At 39.0% G+C, this 26,767-nt stretch overlaps 1 protein-coding gene across 1 annotated transcript; it reads left to right on the plus strand.

The window, feature by feature from the left end:
- The first annotated feature begins 1,433 nt into the window (after nucleotides 1-1,433).
- On the plus strand, nucleotides 1,434-3,785 carry LOC141601713 (uncharacterized). The gene is made up of 2 exons (XM_074422011.1): nucleotides 1,434-1,452; nucleotides 2,935-3,785. The coding sequence occupies exons 1-2, from the start codon at nucleotides 1,434-1,436 to the stop codon at nucleotides 3,783-3,785; spliced, it is 870 nt and encodes a 289-aa protein (XP_074278112.1).
- The last annotated feature ends 22,982 nt before the right edge of the window (nucleotides 3,786-26,767 follow it).

The raw sequence follows: 26,767 nt of genomic DNA on the forward strand, positions 1-26,767 counted from the left end.
TAGACTTAGGTTATTTTCAAGTCTTGTTGATGCCTGTAAAATTCCGTAGCAATTGAACGTGTAGATTTTCCAGGATAAATTCGTTATTAACATGTCGACTGAGAATCCGCGAATGCACTAGTGGTCTAAAGTTTATTTTGTAAACGTAATTTATAAATTGAAATTGAGTTGGGTATTTTGCAAACATTAAAATTGGAGAGTTTAGATGATGTTAGGCTTTTGTTTCACTTGAAAAGGATTTGTTACACTTATTTTAGAGGTCAATACTTTTTATGCGACGGAATTCGTCAGTATTTATGATTCCTTCAAGAAAACCCTGATAAGTCTTGAATTTGAAGAAAGTCTATTTCCCAAGAATTGTAGATATGTGTCTTAGGATTCCAACCTCACTAATCTTACATCGTTTTGATTTTTGATGATTAATTATGAATTTTATAGCGAGACTGAACAGTGCTGTAAAACGGTAGAATTAGAGATTTAGCTTTGAAGTTGTCAAAAGGATTAGGACGTGATGGGCATAGGATAAGTGCATGATTAGTTGGTTGATTATTGGTTATATAGTAATTGTACATAATTATGTTATGTAGGTTATGAATTGGTAAAGAATCAATTTTGATTGCTTGTGTGACTCGCGTGACTCGAAGATTTGCGAAAAGGTAGGATAACTACTCAACTCGTCTTGTATTTGTTGGTTTGTGGAATTTATAAAAGTATTGTGAAATTGGATGGATTAATGGATGTGGATTATATATCATTGGATTGTTTATTATTGATTATTTATATTGGAATTTCGTTTGCATTGGATACCTCAGCTCGTGTCTGAGATGGTTTTTATAACTGGCATGGTGTATAATTGGATACCTCAACTTCGGTTGGGATGGTGAATACCTCAACTTCGGTTGGGATGATGAATACCTCAACTTCGATTGGGATGGTGAATACTTCAACTTCGGTTGGAATGATGAATACCCCGGGCCAGGGATTGGTGGGATGAACGGGTGTTTCGGGTGATGAGCACAATTGTGTTTGCATTATATATCATATCATTTCACTTTGACTTGTTGTTGGTTATTCCTACTCAACCTCGTGGTTGACTGTGTATTCGTGAACACCTACGGTGAACCGTTTTATGGGGAGCAGTTTTGACAGGTACTAGAGATTAGATGACTCGGGAGCATTGGGATGAGAGCTTGACTTGCCGTAGTTGAAGTCTAGATCACATAGTACAATTATATCACTTTACTCATTTCCGCTGCGAGTTGTAATTATTTTATATTAAGTTTTAGTTAGTTAAATTGTAATAAACATGTATTCACTAAAATTTTAATTTAAAGTACTTTGGTTTGTTGTACTTTGTTATTCACTACCTCGGGAAACCGAGATGGTAACAGTCCTATTTATTTGGGAATGTCTAGCTAAAGGCTCATGAATAAATGGGGGTGTTACAAAATGGTATAAGAGCAAAACGATTCTCAGGCCTAAATAATGAATAAAAATGAACTTAGGATGTGTCTAAATAAAATGAACCCCGGGTAAAAAACTGTTAGGAGCCCTTCTTAGTGCGGTTAAGAAGCTAGCCTTAATTCGTACCTTGGCCCTTCCAGTTTTGAACCGGGAACCTTGAGAGAATACTTGAGAGTGTGGGGCAATTTAAAATGAATATAGTATATTTCTCTTAGGGATTTTGTTGTCTTAGTTGCGTATTGTTGTCATTAATGGTTGCGGTTACGGGGGCGTAACCTTATTTTACGGAGGAGGGGTGTGATATGATTTTTATAAGCATTGTTGATATGGGGAAAGTATGTGGGCATGTATGTGGGAGGATTTAATATGATTAAACATGTGAAGTATTAATTGTTGTGTGGAATTGTGAAGAATGTGATTTTGGTTGATTTCACAAGATTTTACCCTTGATTGTTTTGGCTGTCATTTACTGTCTGTTTAAAATTTTAGTCCGAGATTTTATGTGTGATACCCTTGTGAGTTAGCTTTCATATGCCACTGGTCTCATATTCAAATAATATACGGTTTAGGAGGAATAAATATTTTAGTGGTCGAAATTTTCCTGTACAGTGATGTTTTCGTGCCATGTTTTTGTAAAATTTGCCATTTAAAAACTGCTTATCGATTTGATGTAATTCTAACTCCATTGTTTAAAAGATTCGTATATGTTTCTAAATTGATAAGTCATGTTATATGAAAATGTTTGGACAATTTATGGTAATTTTTACAAGTTGACCTAAGTTACTGACAAGTTGCTGTAAAATTTCTGTTTCGACCAAGTAGTTTGTAAAATGCATTATAAATTGACCTTATGAGTTTTTGACTTGATTCTTTCGCCTATGAGTTACTAAATCTCATTATTTTCTAAAAAGTATAAGTTTTGAAGAATTAATTATGTTATTAATTATTTAGGATTTTTAGTTATTGCATGTTTTCCTTAGTCTTGAACAAATGAAAGTTTTTGTTTCTTGATATTTTAATATTGTGAATTGTGTGAAGTAGATTACCATGTCTAGTGATATGCGGAATGTATTTACCTAAGCCTATATATATGTTCACATTAAATGCATCCATGTCTAAGTTAGATATCATTATGAAGAAAAGAGTAAACTAAACAATTATGTGTATTGCATAAGTTGAAATCACACTTGGGATGAGAGAGATTGTAGAGAGAGAAACTCTATTGATCTAATTAAGGGATTTCTTAAGCAATGGCTAAAAGAAAGAACCCTAAACCTAATAATCCCAAATCAATTAATAATCAGAATAGTAATAGTAATCGTTCTAATAATAATAATAATTCACATAATAAAAAATCACAAAAAATAGTAGATACGAATTTAGCGAGTACGAGTAGATCATCTCCATCTCCGGTCCGACGCGTGAGTCTCAATTTTCCCCCTTTATCTCACTCGGAACTGGATGTTATAGTGGAGGAAGAGGAAGTTTCAGAAGATGAGGTACTGGAATATGAAGCTGAGGAAGGTCCTGGATCTGATAAAGAGATACCGGAGCCAGTACTTCGACTGTCATCAGCTGATGTTGAGGAGGAGGTAAATTTCTGGTCCTCTGCTGTCTTTTGTTACATCTTAGGGGCGAAACCTCCTGCGAGTGTTATTTCTGGGTTTGTGAAAAGGGTATGGCAATCTTATGGGGTTGATCGTATTTCCTTTTTACCGAATGGGATTTTTCTGGTTCGTTTCAAGACGAAGGAAAAGCAGATGGAAGTTGTGAACACTGGACACTTAATGTTTGATAATAAACCTGTCATCGTTAAGGAGTGGAAACCAGAGACGGAATTGATTAAACATGATGTAAAATCGATTCCAATCTGGGTAAAACTTCATGGGCTTGATATCAAATTCTGGGGGACGGGTTGTTTGTCAAAAATTGGTGGACTTGTTGGCAAATTCTTAAGGTGTGATGAGGCGACATCTCGTAGAGCTTTTTTAGGGTTTGCGAGATTGTTGGTTGAAGTTCAAATTGGGCAGGATTTTCCAACTGAAATCGAATTTTTGGATGAACTGGGCAAGTTTCAGAAGATAAGGGTGGCTTATGATTGGTTACCTTTAACTTGTGAGAAGTGTAAAGGTATGGGGCATTCTACTGACCAGTGCAGGAAGGAGGGGGGTCAGAAACCAACGAAGACTTGGCGACCTAAACCTAAACCTCAACAAGCTGCAGCTGGTCCTAGGAAGCAGCAGACTCCAGTCTCAAAACCGGTTGCTCAGGCCAAGTCTCCAGGGATCAGTTGGTCACACCTGAACCTTCTGTCTCTGTAGGAGTACCTGTCATTGTGGGGAAGTCACCAGTGGTTGAGACACAGTCTTTACCTAGGAGATTTATCACTAAAATGCTAAGGCAAGATTCAGGAGAGCCAAGAATATTTACACCCAGAGGTCTTTCATTCATGGATGCTCTTACTATCTCTATGCAGAAGGCTAGGAATGTGAGTACTGGTAAGAGGGTGATTCAGGTTGGGTATACTGATAATGGTTAATTTGGGTTTTTGGAATATTAGGGGTATGAATAGCCTAAATAAACAAAATGAAATAAGATGGTTTCTTCATCAACATAATTTAGGTTTATATGGTTTGCTTGAGACTAAAATCAAAGGCAGTCAGTGGATAAAGGTAAGGAATAACATTTGTGACAGTTGGTCCATATGCACAAATAATGGGTATCATCCAGGTGGTAGGATATGGCTGATTTGGCAACCTCTGATGTTTGATGTGGATATTCAGATGGTGAGTGATCAGCTCATACATGCTCAAGTTTTTGATAAGGGTAACAATAAGAAGTTTTGGGTTACTATGGTGTATGGGTTTAATAAAAGTCAGGAGAGAATCTCTTTGTGGCACACTTTGAAGGTTTGTGAGGGGCTGGTTCATGGACCTTGGATAGTTTGTGGAGACTTTAACAGTGTGATTGATGTGAATGAAAGAATTGGGGGGGGGGGGGGGGCTGATGTCACTTGGAGTGAAATGGCTCCCATGAAGGACATGATGGCTCAATGTCAGTTGCAAGAACTCAAGACCATTGGCTCTTATTACACGTGGAATAATAAGCATGAGTCTGGTTCTAAGATTTATAGTAGGTTGGACAGGGTCTTATCTAATGATGAATGAATCCTTAGTTTTCCTGATTCTTATGCTAACTTCCTCCCTGAAGGTCTTTTTGACCACTGTCCATGCATTATTTCTATGGTTGACAGTGGTGAAAAGAAGAAGACCCCATTTAAATACTTTAATATGTGGTCTTTGGATGAGAACTTTCTGGAGGTGGTTACTGAGGGGTGGATAATTCCTGTGTATGGCACTCCAATGTATTAGGTTATGCAAAAATTAAAGAGTGTAAAACGTGGGCTTAAGCAGTTGAATAGGGCAAATTTCAGTGATATTGAGAATTTAACCCATGTTACTGAATTATCCCTAAAGCATTTCCAAGAAAAGCTGAGAATGGATCCCCTTAATCCTGAGTTGTGCCAAGCTGAGAGAGTGTGTGCTGATGAACTTAGCACACTTGTTAGGGCCAGGAATTTATACCTTGCTCAAAAATCTAAGGAGCAATGGATGGCTGGAGGAGATGACAACACCTCTTTTTTTCATGCTAGCATAAAAAGAAGACGGGCAAGGAACAAAGTTTATCAGCTTAAGGATAAACGTGGCATTCTTTGTACCCAACCTGAAGATATAAAAACTGCTTTTGAGGAGTTTTATGTTGGTTTGTTGGGCACTTCAAAAACTGTCACTCAGATTCACAAAGGTGTTGTACAGTCTGGCAACTGCTTAACTGCAGTGCATCAGGCTATTCTTACTGCTCCTTTGACTGATGAGGAGATAAAGCATGCTATGTTCTCTATCCCTGGAAACAAAGCATCAGGGCCAGATGGCTATAGCAGCCAATTTTTCAAGGACAGCTGGAGCATTGTGGGTAAAGATGTCATCAAGGCAGTGAAGAGTGCTTATGTTTCTGGGAAAGTACTGAAGGAGTGTAATAATACTATTTTGACCCTGATCCCAAAAATTGATAATCCTGAAAGTGTGCTACAGTTTCGTCCCATAGCTTGTTGTTCCACTTTGTACAAGTGTTTGGCTAAGGTGCTCTGCAACAGGTTGGCATGCATTCTCCCTGAAATCATCAATCCAGCACAGAGTGCCTTTATTCAAGGAAGAGACATTGTTGGCAATATCCTGATTTGTCAAGACCTCATCAAGCTTTACAAAAGGAAAACTTGTTCTCCTAGAATCATGCTAAAGATTGATCTTCAGAAAGAATATGATTCTGTTGAGTGGGAGTTTCTCAAAGGGATGCTAGAGAGTTTGGGGTTCCCTGTGAGCTTGACTAACCTGATCATGGAATGTGTTAGTTCTACCTCCTATTCTCTTGCTGTAAATGGTGAGACTTTTGGGTATTTCCAAGGCAAAAGAGGGCTAAGACAAGGTGACCCTTTGTCCCCTCTCCTTTTTACAATTTGTCTGGAATACTTAAGTCGTCTGCTGGAGGGGATTCAGAGAGTTAAGGGGTTTAAATATCATCCTCTGTGTGCAAGAGTTGGCCTCACCCATCTGTGCTTTGCTGATGACCTGGTGGTTTTCTGTAGAGGAGACATGACTTCTCTTTCTCTGGTGCTAAGAGCTTTTGAGACTTTCTCCAGAGCTTCAGGTTTAAGGATGAATGAAGGGAAATCAAATCTGTATGGGAATGGTATTCCTGCAAGTTTTATGGATCAAATTGAACATGCTACAGGTATGAAAAGAGGTGCCATCCTTTTTAGATATTTGGGGGTGAATATTATACCCAAATTCTTGGGGGTTATGGACTGCCAGCAGCTTGTAGATAAGGTGACTGAGAGAATCAGGAATGTGGGGAGCAAGAAACTGTCTTATGCAGGGAGACTCGTTCTTATCAAAGCTGTTCTTAGCACTTTGCATAATTACTGGGCGCGTATATTTATCATTCCCAAAACTGTTCTTAACAAGATTCAAGCTCTGTGTAGAGCTTTCCTATGGCATGACAATGAGGCTAAGGAAAGCCCTGCACTGGTAGCATGGAACAAACTGTGTAAACCTAGGAAGAATGGTGGACTGGGGCTTAAACATCTCCATAGCTGGAATATTGCAGCTATTGGGAAGTATGTCTGGTGGATTGAAACTAAGGCTGACCACTTATGGGTCCGTTGGGTTCATGCCATTTATATAAAGCAGCAGGTTTGGCAAGATTACTCTCCTTCTTTATCTTCTAGCTGGGCATGGCGTAAGATCTGTTGGGTGAAAGACTTGTTGAAGCCTTTTATGTTTAATGAGCAATGGAGGTCACAAAATTCTCAGTACAGTATCAAGTTAGGATACTCTTGGATAGTTGATGAAGGGGTTCCTGTTGAGTGGCATCCTTGGGTAAGTAATAGGGTGCTTGTGCCAAAGCATTTTTTCTTCATTTGGCTCACTGCTCAGAACAGGTTACTGACTCAGGACCGTCTGTGCAAGATGAAGATCATCCAGGAAAATAGGTGCTTCTTATGTGGAGTTGATGAGGAAAGCATTGAACACTTATTTTTTGAGTGCTGTTTTGGTAGGAAGTGTTTGGCCCTGCTGAGGTCCTGGTTATAGTTGGATGTACCAGTGCATTTGGTGCTAACTTGGTGGGTTAAGAAAAAGCTGAAGTCCCTCCTCATAAAACACATTATTGGTGCTGCTGTTGCAAGCCTGATGTACCATATCTGGCATGCCAGGAATCAGAGTCGTCTTGATCACTTTGTTCCATGGCCTGAGAGACTTGTTCTTTGTGTTAGAACTGAATTGTTAACTAGAGTTAGAGGCAATAGCGTGATGATAAAAAATAATTTAGCTAGAGTTTGGATTGATAATTGTTTAAGTCGTGTAATATGAAAGGGATATAACTTGTGTATGTGCATGTTGGCAAATTGGCATTAATATATATCTTACCTTTTCCCAAAAAAAAAACAATTATGTGTATTTTGTTATGGATTATTATTTAGTCTGGCAATGTATTCATCGATAGCAAAAGTAATAAGTTGAAGTTTAAATAAAGGTTAGTTCGAATATCGTATATGGTTGGTTTTGCTATTTAGAAGTAAATCAAAGATTTTGTTATTCATTTAATCATTACTTGGAGTTGTGTTTGAAATAATAGTTGGCTTGCGTTACGGTGTGTATTCTTTACTTTGTGGCATTACAACAATGATTTGGTTGTTCCTATTGTTTGTTATCTCGAACTTCGAGGACGAAGTTTATTTTTAGGGGGAAGGAATGTAATACTACGAGTGTTTTAAGTTATTGTTGTGATACCTTGTGATAAGATTGGTATGATTGATAGTCGTAAATGCATAATTGTGTTGGATGGTAGTAGTTATGAGAATGTTTTCTGGTAGTAGTTGTGGGCAAACTTCGGGACGAAGTTCATTTTAAGGGGGGAAGACTGTAATACCCCGTATTTTGATAATAATTTCTGAGAATAATTTATGTACATTAATAATTGATTAAAGACATTTCTAATAATAAGTATAAGTAAGACGTTAATTAAATAATAAATTAAGCATCCAAGTCGGGAATTGGGCTTAGCTAATATTTGTGCTTTGGGCCGTGTGTCATTATTATATGGACCGAAATTTATTAGTATAGTATGGGTGTGATCAGGTTTTTGTATCGGGAATTAATAATAAATAATATGGAAATAATAATAATATGGGAAAGTAATAATAATTATATTAATATCTTAATAATTAAATTAGTAAATGAGATGTATGGTAATCCTACTTATGGTAAGACTAGTATAATAATAATAAAGAGAGGAACTTTCCTAAAATAATACTACCTTACTAGTATATAAGCAAGGCTAACCTAACCATAAATCCTTATTCCACATAAAAACTCATAATATCACATAAAAGAGAGAGAGAGAATTAAAAGGGAAAAAAAGAAGAGAAGTTCATCATCTTTTATTTTGTAAGTTCATCTTTAATCTTTCAATGTTTTGAATAAAGTTAAAGCAACTCGATAAATCTGTAAGTTGTCTTAAACGAACTACCAGACTATCTTAAAGTCGTTGTCTTCAAAAACGTAAAGAATAGACTTAGGTTATTTTCAAGTATTGTTGATGCCTGTAAAATTCCGTAGCAATTGAATGTGTAGATTTTCCAGAATAAATTCGTTATTAACATGTCGACTGAGAATCCGCGAATGCACTAGTGGTCTAAAGTTTATTTTGTAAACGTAATTTATAAATTGAAATTGAGTTGGGTATTTTGCAAACATTAAAATTGGAGAGTCTAGATGATGTTAGGCTTTTGTTTCACTTGAAAAGAATTTGTTAAACTTATTTTAGAGGTCAATACTTTTTATGCGACGGAATTCGTCAGTATTTATGATTCCTTCAAGAAAACCCTGATAAGTTTTGAATTTGAAGAAAGTCTACTTCACAAGAATTGTAGATATGTGTCTTAGGGTTCCAACCTCACTGGTCTTGCATCGTTTTGATTTTTGATGAATTAATTATGAATTTTATAGCGAGACCGAAAAGTCTTTGAAAACGGTAGAATTAGAGATTTAGCTTTGAAGTTGTCAAAAGGATTAGGACGTGATGGGCATAGGATAAGTGCATGATTAGTTGGTTGATTATTGGTTATATAGTAATTGTACATAATTATGTTATCTAGGTTATGAATTGGTAAAGAATCAATTTTGATTGCTTGTGTGACTCGCGTGACTCGAAGATTTGCGAAAAGGTAGGATAACTACTCAACTCGTCTTGTATTTGTTGGTTTGTGGAATTTATAAAAGTATTGTGAAATTGGATGAATTAATGGATGTGGATTATATATCATTGGATTGTTTATTATTGATTATTTATATTGGAATTTCGTTTGCATTGGATACCTCAGCTCGTGTCTGAGATGGTTTTTATAACTGGCATGGTGTATAATTGGATACCTCAACTTCGGTTGGGATGGTGAATACCTCAACTTCGGTTGGGATGATGAATACCTCAACTTCGGTTGGGATGGTGAATACTTCAACTTCGGTTGGAATGATGAATATCCCGGGCCAGGGATTGGCGGGATGAACGGGTGTTTCGGGTGATGAGCACACTTTTGTTTGCATTATATATCATATCATTTCACTTTGACTTGTTGTTGGTTATTCCTACTCAACCTCGTGGTTGACTGTGTATTCGTGAACACCTGCGGTGAACCGTTTTATGGGGAGCAGTTTTGACAGGTACTAGAGATTAGATGACTCGGGAGCATTGGGATGAGAGCTTGACTTGCCGTAGTTGAAGTCTAGATCACATAGTACAATTATATCACTTTACTCATTTCCGCTGCGAGTTGTAACTATTTTATATTAAGTTTTAGTTAGTTAAATTGTAATAAACATGTATTCACTAAAATTTTAATTTAAAGTACTTTGGTTTGTTGTAGTTTGTTATTCACTACCTCGAGAAACCGAGATGGTAACAATCCTATTTATTTGGGAATGTCTAGCTAAAGGCTCATGAATAAATGGGGGTGTTACAAAGTGGTATCAGAGCAAAACGATTCTCAGGCCTAAATAATGAATAAAAATGAACTTAGGATGTGTCTAAATAAAATGAACCCCGGGAAAAAAACTGTTAGGAGCCCTTCTTAGTGCGGTTAAGAAGCTAGCCTTAATTCGTACCTTGGCCCTTCCAGTTTTGAACCGGGAACCTTGAGAGAATACTTGAGAGTGTGGGGCAATTTAAAATGAATATAGTATATTTCTCTTAGGGATTTTGTTGTCTTAGTTGCGTATTGTTGTCATTAATGGTTGCAGTTACGGGGGCGTAACCTTATTTTACGGAGGAGGGGTGTGATATGATTTTTATAAGCATTGTTGATATGGGGAAAGTATGTGGGCATGTATGTGGGAGGATTTAATATGATTAAACATGTGAAGTATTAATTGTTGTGTGGAATTGTGAAGAATGTGATTTTGGTTGATTTCACAAGATTTTACCCTTGATTGTTTTGGCTGTCATTTACTGTCTGTTTAAAATTTTTGTCCGAGATTTTATGTGTGATACCCTTGTGAGTTAGCTTTCATATGCCACTGGTCTCATATTCAAATAATATACGGTTTAGGAGGAATAAATATTTTAGTGGTCGAAATTTTCCTGTACAGTGATGTTTTCGTGCCATGTTTTTGTAAAATTTGCCATTTAAAAACTGCTTATCGATTTGATGTAATTCTAACTCCATTGTTTAAAAGATTCGTATATGTTTCTAAATTGATAAGTCACGTTATATGAAAATGTTTGGACAATTTATGGTAATTTTTACAAGTTGACCTAAGTTACTGACAAGTTGCTGTAAAATTTCTGTTTCGACCAAGTAGTTTGTAAAATGCATTATAAATTGACCTTATGAGTTTTTGACTTGATTCTTTCGCCTATGAGTTACTAACTCTCATTATTTTCTAAAAAATATAAGTTTTGAAGAATTAATTATGTTATTAATTATTTATGATTTTTAGTTATTGCATGTTTTCCTTAGTCTTGAACAAATGAAAGTTTTTGTTTCTTGATATTTTAATATTGTGAATTGTGTGAAGTAGATTACCATGTCTAGTGATATGCGGAATGTATTTACCTAAGCCTATATATATGTTCACATTAAATGCATCCATGTCTAAGTTAGATATCATTATGAAGAAAAGATTAAACTAAACAATTATGTGTATTTTGTTATGGATTATTATTTAGTCTGACAATGTATTCATCGATAGCAAAAGTAATAAGTTGAAGTTTAAATAAAGGTTAGTTCGAATATCGTATATGGTTGGTTTTGCTATTTAGAAGTAAATGAAAGATTTTGTTATTCATTTAATCATTACTTGGAGTTGTGTTTGAAATAATAGTTGGCTTGCGTTACGGTGTGTATACTTTACTTTGTGGCATTACAACAATGATTTGGTTGTTCCTATTGTTTGTTACCTCGAACTTCGAGGACGAAGTTTATTTTTAGGGGGAAGGAATGTAATACTACGGGTGTTTTAAGTTATTGTTGTGATACCTTGTGATAAGATTGGTATGATTGATAGTCGTAAATGCATAATTGTGTTGGATGGTAGTAGTTATGAGAATGTTTTCTGGTAGTAGTTGTGGGCGAACTTCGGGACGAAGTTCATTTTAAGGGGGGAAGACTGTAATACCCCGTATTTTGATAATAATTTCTGAAAATAATTTATGTACATTAATAATTGATTAAAGACATTTCTAATAATAAGTATAAGTAAGACGTTAATTAAATAATAAATTAAGCATCCAAGTCGGGAATTGGGCTTAGCTAATATTTGTGCTTTGGGCCGTGTTTCATTATTATATGGACCGAAATTTATTAGTATAGTATGGGTGTGATCAGGTTTTTGTATCGGGAATTAATAATAAATAATATGGAAATAATAATAATATGGGAAAGTAATAATAATTATATTATTATCTTAATAATTAAATTAGTAAATGAGATGTATGGTAATCCTACTTATGGTAAGACTAGTATAATAATAATAATAAAGAGAGGAACTTTCCTAAAATAATACTACCTTACTAGTATATAAGCAAGGCTAACCTAACCATAAATCCTTATTCCACATAAAAACTCATAATATCACATAAAAGAGAGAGAGAGAGAGAGAATTAAAAGGGAAAAAAAGAAGAGAAGTTCATCATCTTTTATTTTGTAAGTTCATCTTTAATCTTTCAATGTTTTGAATAAAGTTACAGCAATTCGATAAATCTGTAAGTTGTCTTAAACGAACTACCAGACTATCTTAAAGTCGTTGTCTTCAAAAACGTAAAGAAAAAGACTTAGGTTATTTTCAAGTCTTGTTGATGCCTGTAAAATTCCATAGCAATTGAACGTGTAGATTTTCCAGAATAAATTCGTTATTAACATGTCGACTGAGAATCCGCGAATGCACTAGTGGTCTAAAGTTTATTTTGTAAACGTAATTTATAAATTGAAATTGAGTTGCGTATTTTGCAAACATTAAAATTGGAGAGTCTAGATGATGTTAGGCTTTTGTTTCACTTGAAAAGGATTTGTTAAACTTATTTTAGAGGTCAATACTTTTTATGCGACGGAATTCGTCAGTATTTATGATTCCTTCAAGAAAACCCTGATAAGTCTTGAATTTGAAGAAAGCCTATTTCACAAGAATTGTAGATATGTGTCTTAGGGTTCCAACCTCACTGGCCTTGCATCGTTTTGATTTTTCATTCATTAATTATGAATTTTATAGCGAGACTGAACAGTGCTGTAAAACGGTAGAATTAGAGATTTAGCTTTGAAGTTGTCAAAAGGATTAGGACGTGATGGGCATAGGATAAGTGCATGATTAGTTGGTTGATTATTGGTTATATAGTAATTGTACATAATTATGTTATGTAGGTTATGAATTGGTAAAGAATCTGTAACACCCCCATACTCCAAGTGCCTTACCAGGACCACTCAGGTATGAAGACATCACCATCTCGGTCGCCCGAGGTATGATAATCAAATAGACAAAACAGAAACAACATTTATTATAAGTAGTTTAATGAATAACTACAATCCTCGAAACCAAACTGAAAGTACAATACATTATTCCAAACTATCTCGTTCTCAATCGAAATGTAAATAAATGCTAAACTACGAGCGGAAGACTCTATCGTCATGTCGTGGCCATACCAGCTATCCCAGTACTCATCTCTTTACCTGTTCAATATCTGCTCACCATCCCCGAATGGATCACCGCAGGTTTACAAAACAACACCGGGGTCAGTACTAATCACACAATCAATATAGATAACAATAATAAGATAAACAGACAAATTGCCACACACACACACACACACACACCAACTCCCATCATCTCAATACGACCGTCCACCGGACCCACCCGCCATGGGGGACCGCAGCCGTTCCCACCTAAGCCCCGCTCATCGTACGAGCGATAACCCTGTCCATTAATGTGCACATCCCCTTTCGTGGCGGGTTCCACGAAGGGCGAAACTAGGGCGTGAAGTCACTCCCGCAAGTGACCCCACTCAGCCGAGAACGCATCTCGAGAGCCATAGACAACCAATCACAATCACAATCACAATCGTCATATCAAACAACTAACTACAGCACATCACCAATATCCCATTATGGGACTAATACTGAGTAGGAAATCCTATCTGGAAAGCACAACACGCAGACGGTATCTACAACTGTATCAAAACGGCTCCTCTACGAATTCTCCTCCTATCATACAACACATAAAGACTACACATCACAAACTACACACCAAAACCCCCAATTCCTAAATTAGGGTTTCACCAAACTTAACAAAACATTATAAAAACTATGTTAAAAGCTTACCCTCGACGCAAGGAATCCAACGACCAAAAAAAGAAGAACCGATCGTCGAACTCCGGAATTGTTAAGGATGCGATTAGGAAGATGACTGACTGCTTTCTCTCTTAAACAGGTTTTAGGTTTTGGTAAAAGTGTTTTAAAACAACGACGATTATGTTTAAATACCCTAATCGCATAATTAACAAAACCCGAGAAAAACCCCCCGTAAACCGGACACTCGATCGAGTACCCAAGGTACTCGATCGAGTACCCCCTTACTCGATCGAGTACCCCAGCTACTCGATCGAGTACCCAACAGTCGAAACTATTTTATTTCGCAACTTGCCCTTACTCGACAGAGTAAGGGCTACTCGATAGAGTACCCCAAGACATATAAATACGGAGTATTACAGTCTTCCCTCCTTAAAAGGAACTTCGTCCCCGAAGTTCAAACCACCACTAAACAAAGGTACTCCCATAAGCCTCCCGACTCGAAGGTCAAACAAAACACACCGTAAAGCATGATACTAACCCAACTTATCCCGACAAACATACCGACACAACATATAAAAGGTGTATAAAACTCTTAAAAACTCTCGCGATCATCTCCTACCCCCCTAAAAGAAACAAGGTTACGTCCCCGTAACCATACATACCTGATCAAAAAGGAAAGGGTAACGCTCTTTCATGATATCCTCTGCCTCCCATGTAGCTTCCTCAGTCTCGTGGTTAGACCAAAGGATCTTAAGCAAAACTGTCTCACCACTCCTGGTCTTTCTAACCTTTCGGTCTAGGATCTGCTTAGGCACCTCAAGATATGATAAAGACTCATCCAGCTCTAAGCTCTCTGCCTCCAACACATGTGACGGGTCACTCACATACTTCCGCAGCTGCGATACATGAAACACATTATGCACTCTCTCCAACGCAATGGTAAAGCCGGACGATAAGCAACTTCCCCAACTCGCTCTAAGATCTCATAAGGCCCTATAAACTTCTGACTTAACTTGCCTTTCTTCCCAAATCTCATAACTCCACGCATCGGAGACACTTTCAGAAGAACCTTGTCCCCAACTTGAAACTCTATGTCCCGACGATGTAGATCCGCATAACTCTTTTGTCGATCCTGGGCCGCTCTCATCCGTTCCCCGATCATCTTAATCTGTTCCACCATCTCATGCACCATCTCTGGTCCTAAAACCACTTTGCCTCGGACTATCGTCCCAACAGATTGGACTCCTACACCTCCTCCCATACAAAGCCTCAAACGGTGCCATACCAATACGGTGTGATAGTCGTTGTTGTAAGAAAACTCTATCAAGTCCAACCTCTGCTCCCAGCTACCACCAAAATCCATCACACAAGCTCGCAACATATCCTCAAGAGTTTTGATTGTTCTCTCGATCTGCCCATCTGTCGCGGGATGAAATGTCGTACTCATCTTCAAAGTCGTTCCCAACGATTCCTGCAACTCCTTCCAAAACCTCGATATAAACCTCGCATCTCTGTCAGACACTATGTCCTTAGGGACTCCATGTAACTTAAGCACGTTCTTTCGATAGGCCATAGCCAATTGTGCCTTAGTCCATGTATCTTTCATTGGAACAAAGTGAGCTGACTTGGTCAGACGATCCACTATCACCCAAATCATGTTGTTACCTTGTTGACTCTTTGGCAAACCCACAATGAAATCCATGGAAATGGATTCCCACTTCCACTCAGGCACCTCTAAAGACTGAATCTTACCTTGTGGTCGTCGCTGTTCCCCTTTAACTCTCTCGGCATGTCAAACAACGGGACACAAACTCACTTGTCTCTCTTTCTTCATCCCAGGCCACCAAAACGTTTTCTTCAAATCTTTGTATGGCTTGTCTCCACCTGGATGAACTGAATATGGTGTGCAATGCGCTTCTGTCATGATCGTCTTTTTCAACTCCTCATCGTTAGGAACACACCACCTACCATCAAACCTCAAGCTACCATCTGTATGAATGGAAAACCGGGACACTGTCCCTTTCTCTACTCCAGCTCTCCACTCCACTATCTTAGGATCCAAAGCCTGCTTATTCCGAATGTCATCATAAAACTCCAGATGTACTGTCATATCACCCATGGCATCTCCTTTCTGCATCATATGTATCCCAAAGCTCGCTACCTCATCCCTCAGCCTCATCAAAGATAGAGCTGTACACAGAGAATGTACACTCTTTCTACTCAAAGCATCAGCAACAACATTGGCCTTCCCTTCATGGTAGATGATTTCCATGTCATAATCGCCAATCAACTCCATCCACCTCCTCTGTCTCATGTTCAACTCCTTCTGCGTGAAGATGTACTTGAGACTCTTGTGATCAGAAAATACCTTAAAGATTGCTCCATAAAGATAATGTCTCCAAATCTTGAGAGCAAACACCACTGCACCCAACTCCAGATCATGAGTAGGGTAGTTCTCCTCATAAGGCTTCAACTGCCTAGAAGCATAGGCAATCACTTTACCATTCTGCATCAACACACATCCCAACCCATTCTTCGAGGCATCTGTATAAACCTCGAAATTCTCGCTCCCCTCAGGCAATGCGAGGACAGGAGCTGTGGTCAAACGCTCCTTTAATGTTTGGAACGCCGTCTCACAACTCTCATCCCAACGAAACCTGTTCTCTTTCCTCATCAACGCTGTCATCGGTCTAGCTATCTTGGAGAAATCTTTCACGAACCGTCTGTAGTATCCAGCTAAACCCAAGAAACTTCTCACCTCAGCAACATTCTTCGGTGCTTCCCACTTTGTCACTGCCTCAATCTTCGCCGGATCCACAGCTACCCCATCTTTAGAGATTACATGCCCCAGAAAAGCAACTTTCTCTAACCAGAACTCACACTTGGACAACTTAGCATACAACTCATGATCCCTCAAAGTCTCGACACGATTCTCAGATGCTCCTCATGCTCCTCCTTAGTCTTAGAGTAGACTAAGATGTCATCGATAAACACTACTACAAACTGATCCAAGAACTGTCTGAAGATTCTATTCATCAAATCCATAAACACTGCCGGCGCATTAGACAACCCAAACGGCATCACCACATACTCATAATGGCCATACCTCGACGTGAAAGTTGTCTTCGGTATGTCCACATCCGTAATTTTCACCGATGGTACCCCGACCTCAAATCGATCTTAGAAAAGACCGTTGCACCACTCAACCGATCAAACAGGTCATCTATCCTTGGCAAAGGATACTTGTTCTTTATCGTCACACGTTCACTCCGTGTCGATGCACGACCTCAAACTCCCATCTTTCTTCTTCACGAAAAGAACTGGTGCTCCCCAAGGCGATACACTTGGTCTAATGTATCCCTTCTCTATCAAATCATCCAACTGCTTCCTAAGCTCCTCCATCTCCTTAGGACCCATACGGTACGGTGCTTTAGAGATTGGCCCCGTCCCTGGCTTCAACTTAACGGTGAAATCTATCTCCCTCTTCGGTGGCAACCCCGGAATTTCCTCCGGGAAGACATCTGCAAACTCTCCTACCACTGGTATCTCATCAACTGTCGGACTTTCTATCCGGTCATCTCTCACATGGCACAAGATCAGAGGACATCCCTTCCTCAGATAAGACTTCAAGGTAACAGCTGCAATCAACTTAACCTTGGGTTTGACTAGAAACCCACGGTAAGACACACTAACACCCTTAGGACCTCTTAGGGACACTTTCTTTTGATGACAGTCTATCTTAGCCTTATACTTTCCTAACCAATCCATCCCAACTATCATCTCAAAACCATTAAAAGGAAACTCTAGCAAGTCTACAGGGAAATCGACTTGCCCAACTGTCAAAGATACATCTCTAAACAACCTCCCACACGATACAGACTCACCCGAAGGTATGAAAACTTGCTCCCTAACAGACTCATATACTCTCAAACCCAACTGTTTTACATGACTCGAAGACATAAACGACTGAGAAGCCCCCGAATCAAACAAAACAAAGGTAGGAACACCATTAACAAGAAATGTACCGGTGATAACGTGCGCATCTTCCTCAGCTGTCTTCTTGTCCATCATGAACAACTTGCCACTGGTCTTCTGCCCACCTCCCTGGACAGTGCTGGCTGATGCGGTCGGCTTAGCACCCGACCCTTGATTGTTGTTGTTGTTGTTGTTGTTCATCGGTGTCTTCTGATAAGAATTACCGCCGTTGCAGTTGCCTCCACTCTGGTAGCTCTGACCTCCCCGGTTTGGCCATGATCCACCGGGTCATTTGCTCGCAAAGCTCGTGCGGTCTCGAGCAGATCCCGGTGCACTCGTGCACTCATGTCTCTTGTGGCCTACGCCACCACAACCAAAGCGAGTCACTCCCCGGCTATTGCTCACACTCCCACGGCCTCGCCCAAAGGAAGTTCCAAAGACTAAACCCGGACCCGAAGAAAATCCCTTAGATTGATTGTGGTTGCCTTTCTTGAAATTAGATTGGCCACCACCCTCGCTCTCGGACTTCCTCTTCTCTCCACCGACCTCTCCCGAGCCATCTCTACTAGTCTCTCAGCTCTCCCAGCCCTCTCATACGCTTCCTTTACATCGGTAAGGACTCCCACGGGTAACTTATCCATAATTTTCGTGGTTAGCCCTCTCTCAAACCTCAAAGCCGATTCTCCTCACTCAAACCCATATCCTCGGATATCTAGATTTCTCATTGAACTGCTGTAGTACTCACCCACAGACATCTCAGTAGTCATCTTAAACTTGTCGAACTCCTCTCTCAACTTACTCCTCACATGTTCTCGTACGAACTCCTTCCTCACACCCCTACGAAACTCCTCCCAAGGTATAGCAGGTAACCCTTGGTTGGTATATATCTCCTTGGCACTCACTTTCACCGAATCCCACCACTTGGCAGCCTCCCTCGGATAGAATGCGCTGATCCACTCTCATCTCATCGGACAAATGAACTAAATCTAGTATGTTCTCCATCTCCCTCGGCCAACTATCAAGAAGGTTAGGCTCCTCAACTCCCTTGTACTCCTTCGGGTTAAACCTCGCAATATAGAGGCTGACTTTAGCATGGTCAACCTCCTTCTCCTTACTCTTATCCTTGTCCTCATTCACTCTCTTCAGGGTCTCAGTAAGAGCATCCTGGTGCTCTAACATCTTAACGATGTCATCCGTGGTCATAAGCTTTGCTCTCGCGTACAAAGCATTTCTCTTGGGCGGCATCTTGAAACTATACATATATAAGGAAAGGGGTAGACATGAACATACGTACTAAACTTCAAAACACGAAAACACGCTGCCCAGAACCTACTCGATCGAGTATCCAAACCCACTCGATCGAGTAACGTGCTACTCGATCGAGTGCCCCCATGTACTCGATCGAGTACCCAAACTCCAGAACCAAACATACCTTCTGATCTCCTACTCACTCGATCGAGTATCTAGGCTACTCGATCGAGTGACCCCCTACTCGATCGAGTACCCCTAGTTACTCGATCGAGTGCCCCAAAACTCGATTCTGGACTCAAAATCGCCAAAAACCCACCCGATCGAGTCAGTCTCACTCGATCGAGTACCACTAATACGTAAGAGCTACCCGCATGTTACGTCATATACTAACATGCTAAACTTCATAAAACCACATGATATCATAATAAATATGCTATGCGTCTATTCTACTATCAACAATATCAATTCATCATGCTATTAAAGCCACATTGTAAACATCCAACATGTTATTCCAACATCAAGTCTACACATATATTACTTTTCTTTCACATTCTCAACTTCTCCTTCAACATCCAACAATCACACACTTCATCACATTGTTAACAAGTCAACCAAGCACACATATACTCGACAAACACTTTCCCCCGTGACCGGTTCAAAGTTGTAGGGCGACCCCCGCGACTTTAGGACGTATCCCAAGCCTTTGCACTAGCTCCTACAACTTTTACCCTGGGTTCATTTTAATTGACTCCCTACGTTCATTAAGTTTATTGGTTACAGGTTTCAGGATCGTCGCTCTGATACCATTTGTAACACCCCCATACTCCAAGTGCCTTACCAGGACCACTCAGGTATGAAGACATCACCATCTCGGTCGCCCGAGGTATGATAATCAAATAGACAAAACAGAAACAACATTTATTATAAGTAGTTTAATGAATAACTACAATCCTCGAAACCAAACTGAAAGTACAATACATTATTCCAAACTATCTGTTCTCAACTGAAATGTAAATAAATGCTAAACTACAGCGGAAGACTCTATCGTCATGTCGTGGCCATCCCAGCTATCCCAGTACTCATCTCTTTACCTGTTCAATATCTGCTCACCATCCCCGAATGGATCACCGCAGGTTTACAAAACAACACCGGGGTCAGTACTAATCACACAATCAATATAGATAACAATAATAAGATAAACACACAGCTGAACTGTCACACACACACACACACACACACACACCAACTCCCATCATCTCAATACTTGACCGTCCACCGGACCACCACGCCATGGGGGACCGCAGCCGTTCCCACCTAAGCCCCGCTCATCGTACGAGCGATAACCCTGTCCATTAATGTGCACATCCCCTTTCGTGGCGGGTTCCACGAAGGGCGAAACTAGGGCGTGAAGTCACTCCCGCAAGTGACCCCACTCAGCCGAGAACGCATCTCGAGAGCCATAGACAACCAATCACAATCACAATCACAATCACAATCGTCATATCAAACAACTAACTACAGCACATCACCAATATCCCATTATGGGACTAATACTGAGTAGGAAATCCTACCTGGAAAGCACAACACGCAGACGGTATCTACAATTTGTATCAAAACGGCTCCTCTACGAATTCTCCTCCTATCATACATAACACATAAAGACTACACATCACAAACTACACACCAAAACCCCCAATTCCTAAATTAGGGTTTCACCAAACTTAACAAAACATTATAAAAACTATGTTAAAAGCTTACCCTCGACGCAAGGAATCCAACGACCAAAAAAATAAGAAGAACCGATCGTCGAACTCCGGAATTGTTAAGGATGCGATTAAGAAGATGACTGACTGCTTTCTCTCTTAAACAGGTTTTAGGTTTTGGTAAAAGTGTTTTAAAACAACGACGATTATGTTTAAATACCCTAATCGCATAATTAACAAAACCCGAGAAAAACCCCCGAAACCTGGACACTCGATCGAGTACCCAAGGTACTCGATCGAGTACCCTCCTACTCGATCGAGTACCCCACTACTCGATCGAGTACCCAACAGGTCAGAAACTATTTTATTTCGCAACTTGCCCTTACTCGACAGAGTAAGGGCTACTCGATAGAGTACCCCAAGACATATAAATACGGAGTATTACAGAATCAATTTTGATTGCTTGTGTGACTCGCGTGACTCGAAGATTTGCGAAAAGTTAGGATAACTACTCAACTCGTCTTGTATTTGTTGGTTTGTGGAATTTATAAAAGTATTGTGAAATTGGATGGATTAATGGATGTGGATTATATATCATTGGATTGTTTATTATTGATTATTTATATTGGAATTTCGTTTGCATTGGATACCTCAGCTCGTGTCTGAGATGGTTTTTATAACTGGCATGGTGTATAATTGGATACCTCAACTTCGGTTGGGATGGTGAATACCTCAACTTCGGTTGGGATGATGAATACCTCAACTTCGGTTGGGATGGTGAATACTTCAACTTCGGTTGGAATGATGAATACCCCGGGCTAGGGATTGGCGGGATGAACGGGTGTTTCGGGTGATGAGCACAATTGTGTTTGCATTATATATCATATCATTTCACTTTGACTTGTTGTTGGTTATTCCTACTCAACCTCGTGGTTGACTGTGTATTCGTGAACATCTGCGGTGAACCGGTTTATGGGAAGCAGTTTTGACAGGCACTAGAGATTAGATGACTCGGGAGCATTAGGATGAGAGCTTGACTTGCCGTAGTTGAAGTCTAGATCACATAGTACAATTATATCACTTTACTCATTTCCGCTGCGAGTTGTAATTATTTTATATTAAGTTTTAGTTAATTAAATTGTAATAAACATGTATTCACTAAAATTTTAATTTAAAGTACTTTGGTTTGTTGTACTTTGTTATTCACTACCTCTGGAAACCGAGATGGTAACAGTCCTATTTATTTGGGAATGTCTAGCTAAAGGCTCATGAATAAATGGGGGTGTTACACTCGAATAATCATCATTATTTTGACAATATTCGGTGTCGGGTTCGATTTGACAAACTTGATAGAATAGTTTTGAAAACAATTATGGACTAATTGTTTTAAGTCCATTTGAATGTCATTAGTCGATACTCATCATCGTACCCGGGTTAAAATCCGGCATGGTATGTAGAACAAGGGATGACTTTGTGTTGGTGACTAATATACTTGTTCAAAAATGTAAAGAAATGAAGTAAAAGCTTTTAAAATACCTTTTAAATGTCATTAACCAAATATTATCACCGAAAGACGGATTTAACCGTCATGGTATGAAGAACCAAGGGTGAAAAATACCTTATGGTTAAAACATGTGAAATAAAATAAAAATGGTTCGAAAATATTTGAAATGGTAAAAACCGATTACAAATATGAAAATGGATTAAAGGGAAATGACGAGAACAAACACGGTTGATCTCTGGTCTGAATACCCCATTTAGGCGCGGGCTAGTTGGTGACCTAAGGGGCTTCTGCCTCAGACCAAAAATCAGTTTTGGCTAGTTTATTCCATGTTTTGGTTCATGTTATGCATGTTTTAGCATGTTATAGTCATGAAACAAATGAAAACATAATAAAAGAGGATTTTTACACCCTCATACTTACATGTTTGGTTATGGCGAGTGACCGACGTAAGTATAATAACTCGTTTGATCGGAAAAAACTCGGTTTAAAACCGTTTTGGTAAGTAAAAAAGAGTGTTTTAAACTTAGTGATGGTGTAGTGGTCGAAGTGGTCGGTCAAGTGATGTAATGCACGATGACGGTACCAAACAATGTGTAAGGCTTGTATTTACGATCGGTAGGTCGTAAATACGCGTCGGATTGTGACTTAAGAAGTCGAGTCGAGAATTTTAAGGGAGAAAAGAGGAGGCGGACACTCGCGTAACTCTCAAATGGGTGGCATTTGAGGGGTATTTATAGGAGAATGAGTGGTTGTGTAAGTTTTGAGCGACGTGGCCACTTGGGCTGCTCAAAGAGGCGCGAGTCACGTCGCGGGTCTTCGAGTTGTGTTGTCACTTTCACAACAAACGCAATCATGATTTGTTCTATCCTAGTATTTGTAGTCATATGTTTGGTACTTGACCAAACATAAATCCGAAAAATGTTAGCATAGAAGGTTTGAAATGTTTGTTTTTTGTGTTTGACTCGGTTTGACTCGTTGTTGGAGTCGGGATTTGAATTTTTGAGTCGGTTTTTGGTCCGGTGTCTGTTTTGACTCTAGTTAGTGTCATTGCGACCCCGTCGTCGTGCATTAAACACTCCAGGTATTTTTGGAATGTTTTGAAATGTTTTATTTTCGAAATCGTTTTAAGTTTTCTGACGTAAAGTTGTACACAAACTGTCGATCAAACGCCGCGATTCCAAAACATGTTGTAGTCCGATAATCATCGGGTGTTTGTTGGAGTCTCAGCAGATACTGGGTATCTACACAAGTATTCTAACAAGCAAAGTTTTAAGAAGAAAAAAAGAATCTACTAGGGCCTATATACACTTGTCAAGCTTCCCAAATAGACGGTTTCACAAAATTTTTCCTAAATGCATGATGCAACTAACATTTATACAACCTAATGCATATGCTTCTACCAACTAGTATGCCAAATAATCTAAATGCAATCCTAGATTCACATTGTTTATACCGCATCAATCAAAATAAAGCCACATAGTCATTAACATAAAGAGGAAAAAGGGAATTGGAAAGATCATACCATGCGGTCTTGAATATCCTCATGTCTCGGATGTGGCATAGTCGATCAATGTGAACAAGGATGAACAAACACAATATATACAAGCAATATATACAAGACTATACTAAAAAGGAAATGAACATGTTTTTGGTTTTTTCAATTTTTCAATTTTTTTGGATTTTTCGAAATTTTTGATTTTTTTGGATTTTTGAATAAAAGTCAAGTTAGAATTTCCATTTAACGGGTCTCTTAAAACCCCTTTCCCTCATACATTTTCATTTCTTCTACATTCAAACACTATCCAAAACCCAAAAAACCCCATAAAACCCTCATCCTCTACATCAACAAAACCAAATTTCCTCAACCAAATTCAACAAAATAAAATTCAAACTTCCCCACAACAAAAATCAATCACTCCTTTTGCAACAACAATTGATTCAAACACCAAAATCTTCAACCTTTGAGTCGATTTTTAAGATACAAAGCAACATTCTTTCATCTTAAATCGATTTGAGCATAACTAAAAATTGATGATTTCAATCTTTATTTGGTGTAATCAACAATGGCAAGAACTAAAGGAGGTAACAAGGCACTCCCAAAGAAGACACTTTCAAAAAGACAATAAACTCTTCAAGCAAAACAATTGTCAAAGGCATTGGTAGTCCATGAGGCAAGGTTGGAGGTTCAACAAGGTCCCCCTATGGAAGCTATAACATCTACAACTCCGGTCATTGAGCAATTATCTAATTATCCCGAGGTAATTTTCACTTCCGACTCTCATAGGGATAAATTTGTTCTCTTTGCTAAGAAGACCATTATGCCTACAAAATTTATTTGTGAAGATGCCTTGACAAAGTTGGGTGTTCTTGAGCAAACCAAAACCTTTTTTGAGGCTATGGGATTGGGTAAATTGTTTACCATGAAAGAATTGACATACCCCTCCCTCACATTGGAATTTTTGAGTTCCTTGAAAGTCACAAGGGTGGAGACTAGAACCCACATCGAGTTTTGTCTTGCAAATGTGAATAGACGCATCACTTTTGGTGAATTGAGTAAGATTTTAGGCCTTAGTGATACCCCGTACTATGAAAAGATCCCCGAAAAGTATGACCCCGCTCCTCTTTGGGAGGCAATTTCCGGAAGGAAATTTGTGCGCTTTCATGATTGTCGTGCTCTATTTGTCCACCATCCGGGCATTAGAGTGTGGCATAAGGTCATTGGGAATACTTTGATAGCAATAAATGGCACTAATCATCTTACCAAGCTCGATTTTTTTCTTCTTGAGTCGGCCTTGAACATAGGAAGGGAGTATACTAAGCCATATAATGCTCTAAGACTTTTGGTTGAAAGATGGCTTAATGTCGATTGTGGTAAAGAAGGCACCGCTTTTATTGTGAATGGAGGACTAGTTACCTATTTGGCCAAGCACTTTGACCCAAACTTCAAAAAAGACAACACTTATGTGGCGGTCAAAGGAGGCCATCTCATTGATATGGACACCATGATTCACAAGTTTACGTGGGTCAAGCATGATTCTCTTGACACATGGGTAGTTAACCGAAGAAGCTAGATCCTTCACTTTGTCTTTAAATATTTGCCGATTGAGTGTTCACCGACCAAACTACCTTCTTCCACTCTCCGAGGAGACCGAGTAAATTATTCAACAACAAAGAGGCGAGATTGACGAGCCCTCCTCCTCCATTGTCACACCACCCTACCCATTTGAGTATCACGAGTTCAAACCCAAGGATGTCGAGGTAGGAAATGATTACATAACTCTACTCATGAGGGAAATGCATAAGCAAGATTACAATGATAGAGTGGATGCTTACAAGGCCCAATATCCGCCCCTCCTACATCTAGCTAGGAAAGGACTTCTTGATCCATCATATCCTTTGCCTAGTTGGGCGGATAAGGAAGTTTTCTTTCCGAGCACCTCTAGTGGTGGAAGACCGGGTGGAGAGGAGATTGTTGATGAGGGTGTTGATGAAGAAGGTGAAGAACAAGAGGTTCAAGAAAGTGTTAAAGAAGAAGAAGCTCAAGATGAGGAAGAAGAAAGTGAGGAAGAGCAAGGAAGCGAAAGTGGGAGTGGAGATGATTCCCCATCTATGGAGGAAGATGATGATAATAATGATATGATGGAGGATTAGCAAACCTTGGAGGCTTCTACATTCTTTCACCCCTCTTATGGTTTGTCTACTTCTTTTGTTTTCTTTATTGTATTTTGATCATTTGTTGTGGAGTCCTAGCAACATGGAGGACTAACACCTTGGCCTCATTAAGGTGTTCTTTTTATTGTTCCCACTTGTAAAATCCAAAATGACAATTTGTAGTTTCATGCATTGCATTCCGTGTGCATGAACTACCCCGAAATTCAAGACGTTAGAAATAATGTCTATTTTGGTTTGGGGAAGTCCATGCATACGCATCAGGAGGTAATCTAAATTACGCTCTCCGCCATAACAAAAACCCATGCATCATGTAGTGTAGCTTAGTATAGTTTGCATTTAGTTTAGAAATCATGCATCATGCTTGCATAATTTCCTATCGTATTGGCCATTGAGGACAATGCCCATACTAGTGTCGGGATGGGAAATTCTAACTTGCTTTTATTCAAAAATCCAAAAAAATCCAAAATTTCGAAAAATCCAAAAAAATTGAAAAATTGAAAAAACCAAAAACATGTTCATTTCCTTTTTAGTATAGTCTTGTATATATTGCTTGTATATATTGTGTTTGTTCATCCTTGTTCACATTGATCGACTACGCCACATCCGAGACATGAGAATATTGAAGACCGCATGGTATGATCTTTCCAATCCCCTTTTTCCTCTTTATGTTAATGACTATGTGGCTTTATTTTGATTGATGCGGTATAAATAATGTGAATCTAGGATTGCATTTAGATTATTTGGCATACTAGTTGGTAGAAGCATATGCATTAGGTTCTATAAATGTTAGTTGCATCATGGCATATA

The sequence above is a fragment of the Silene latifolia genome, chromosome 9 (genome assembly GCF_048544455.1).
Source record: "Silene latifolia isolate original U9 population chromosome 9, ASM4854445v1, whole genome shotgun sequence".
NCBI lineage: Eukaryota > Viridiplantae > Streptophyta > Magnoliopsida > Caryophyllales > Caryophyllaceae > Silene > Silene latifolia.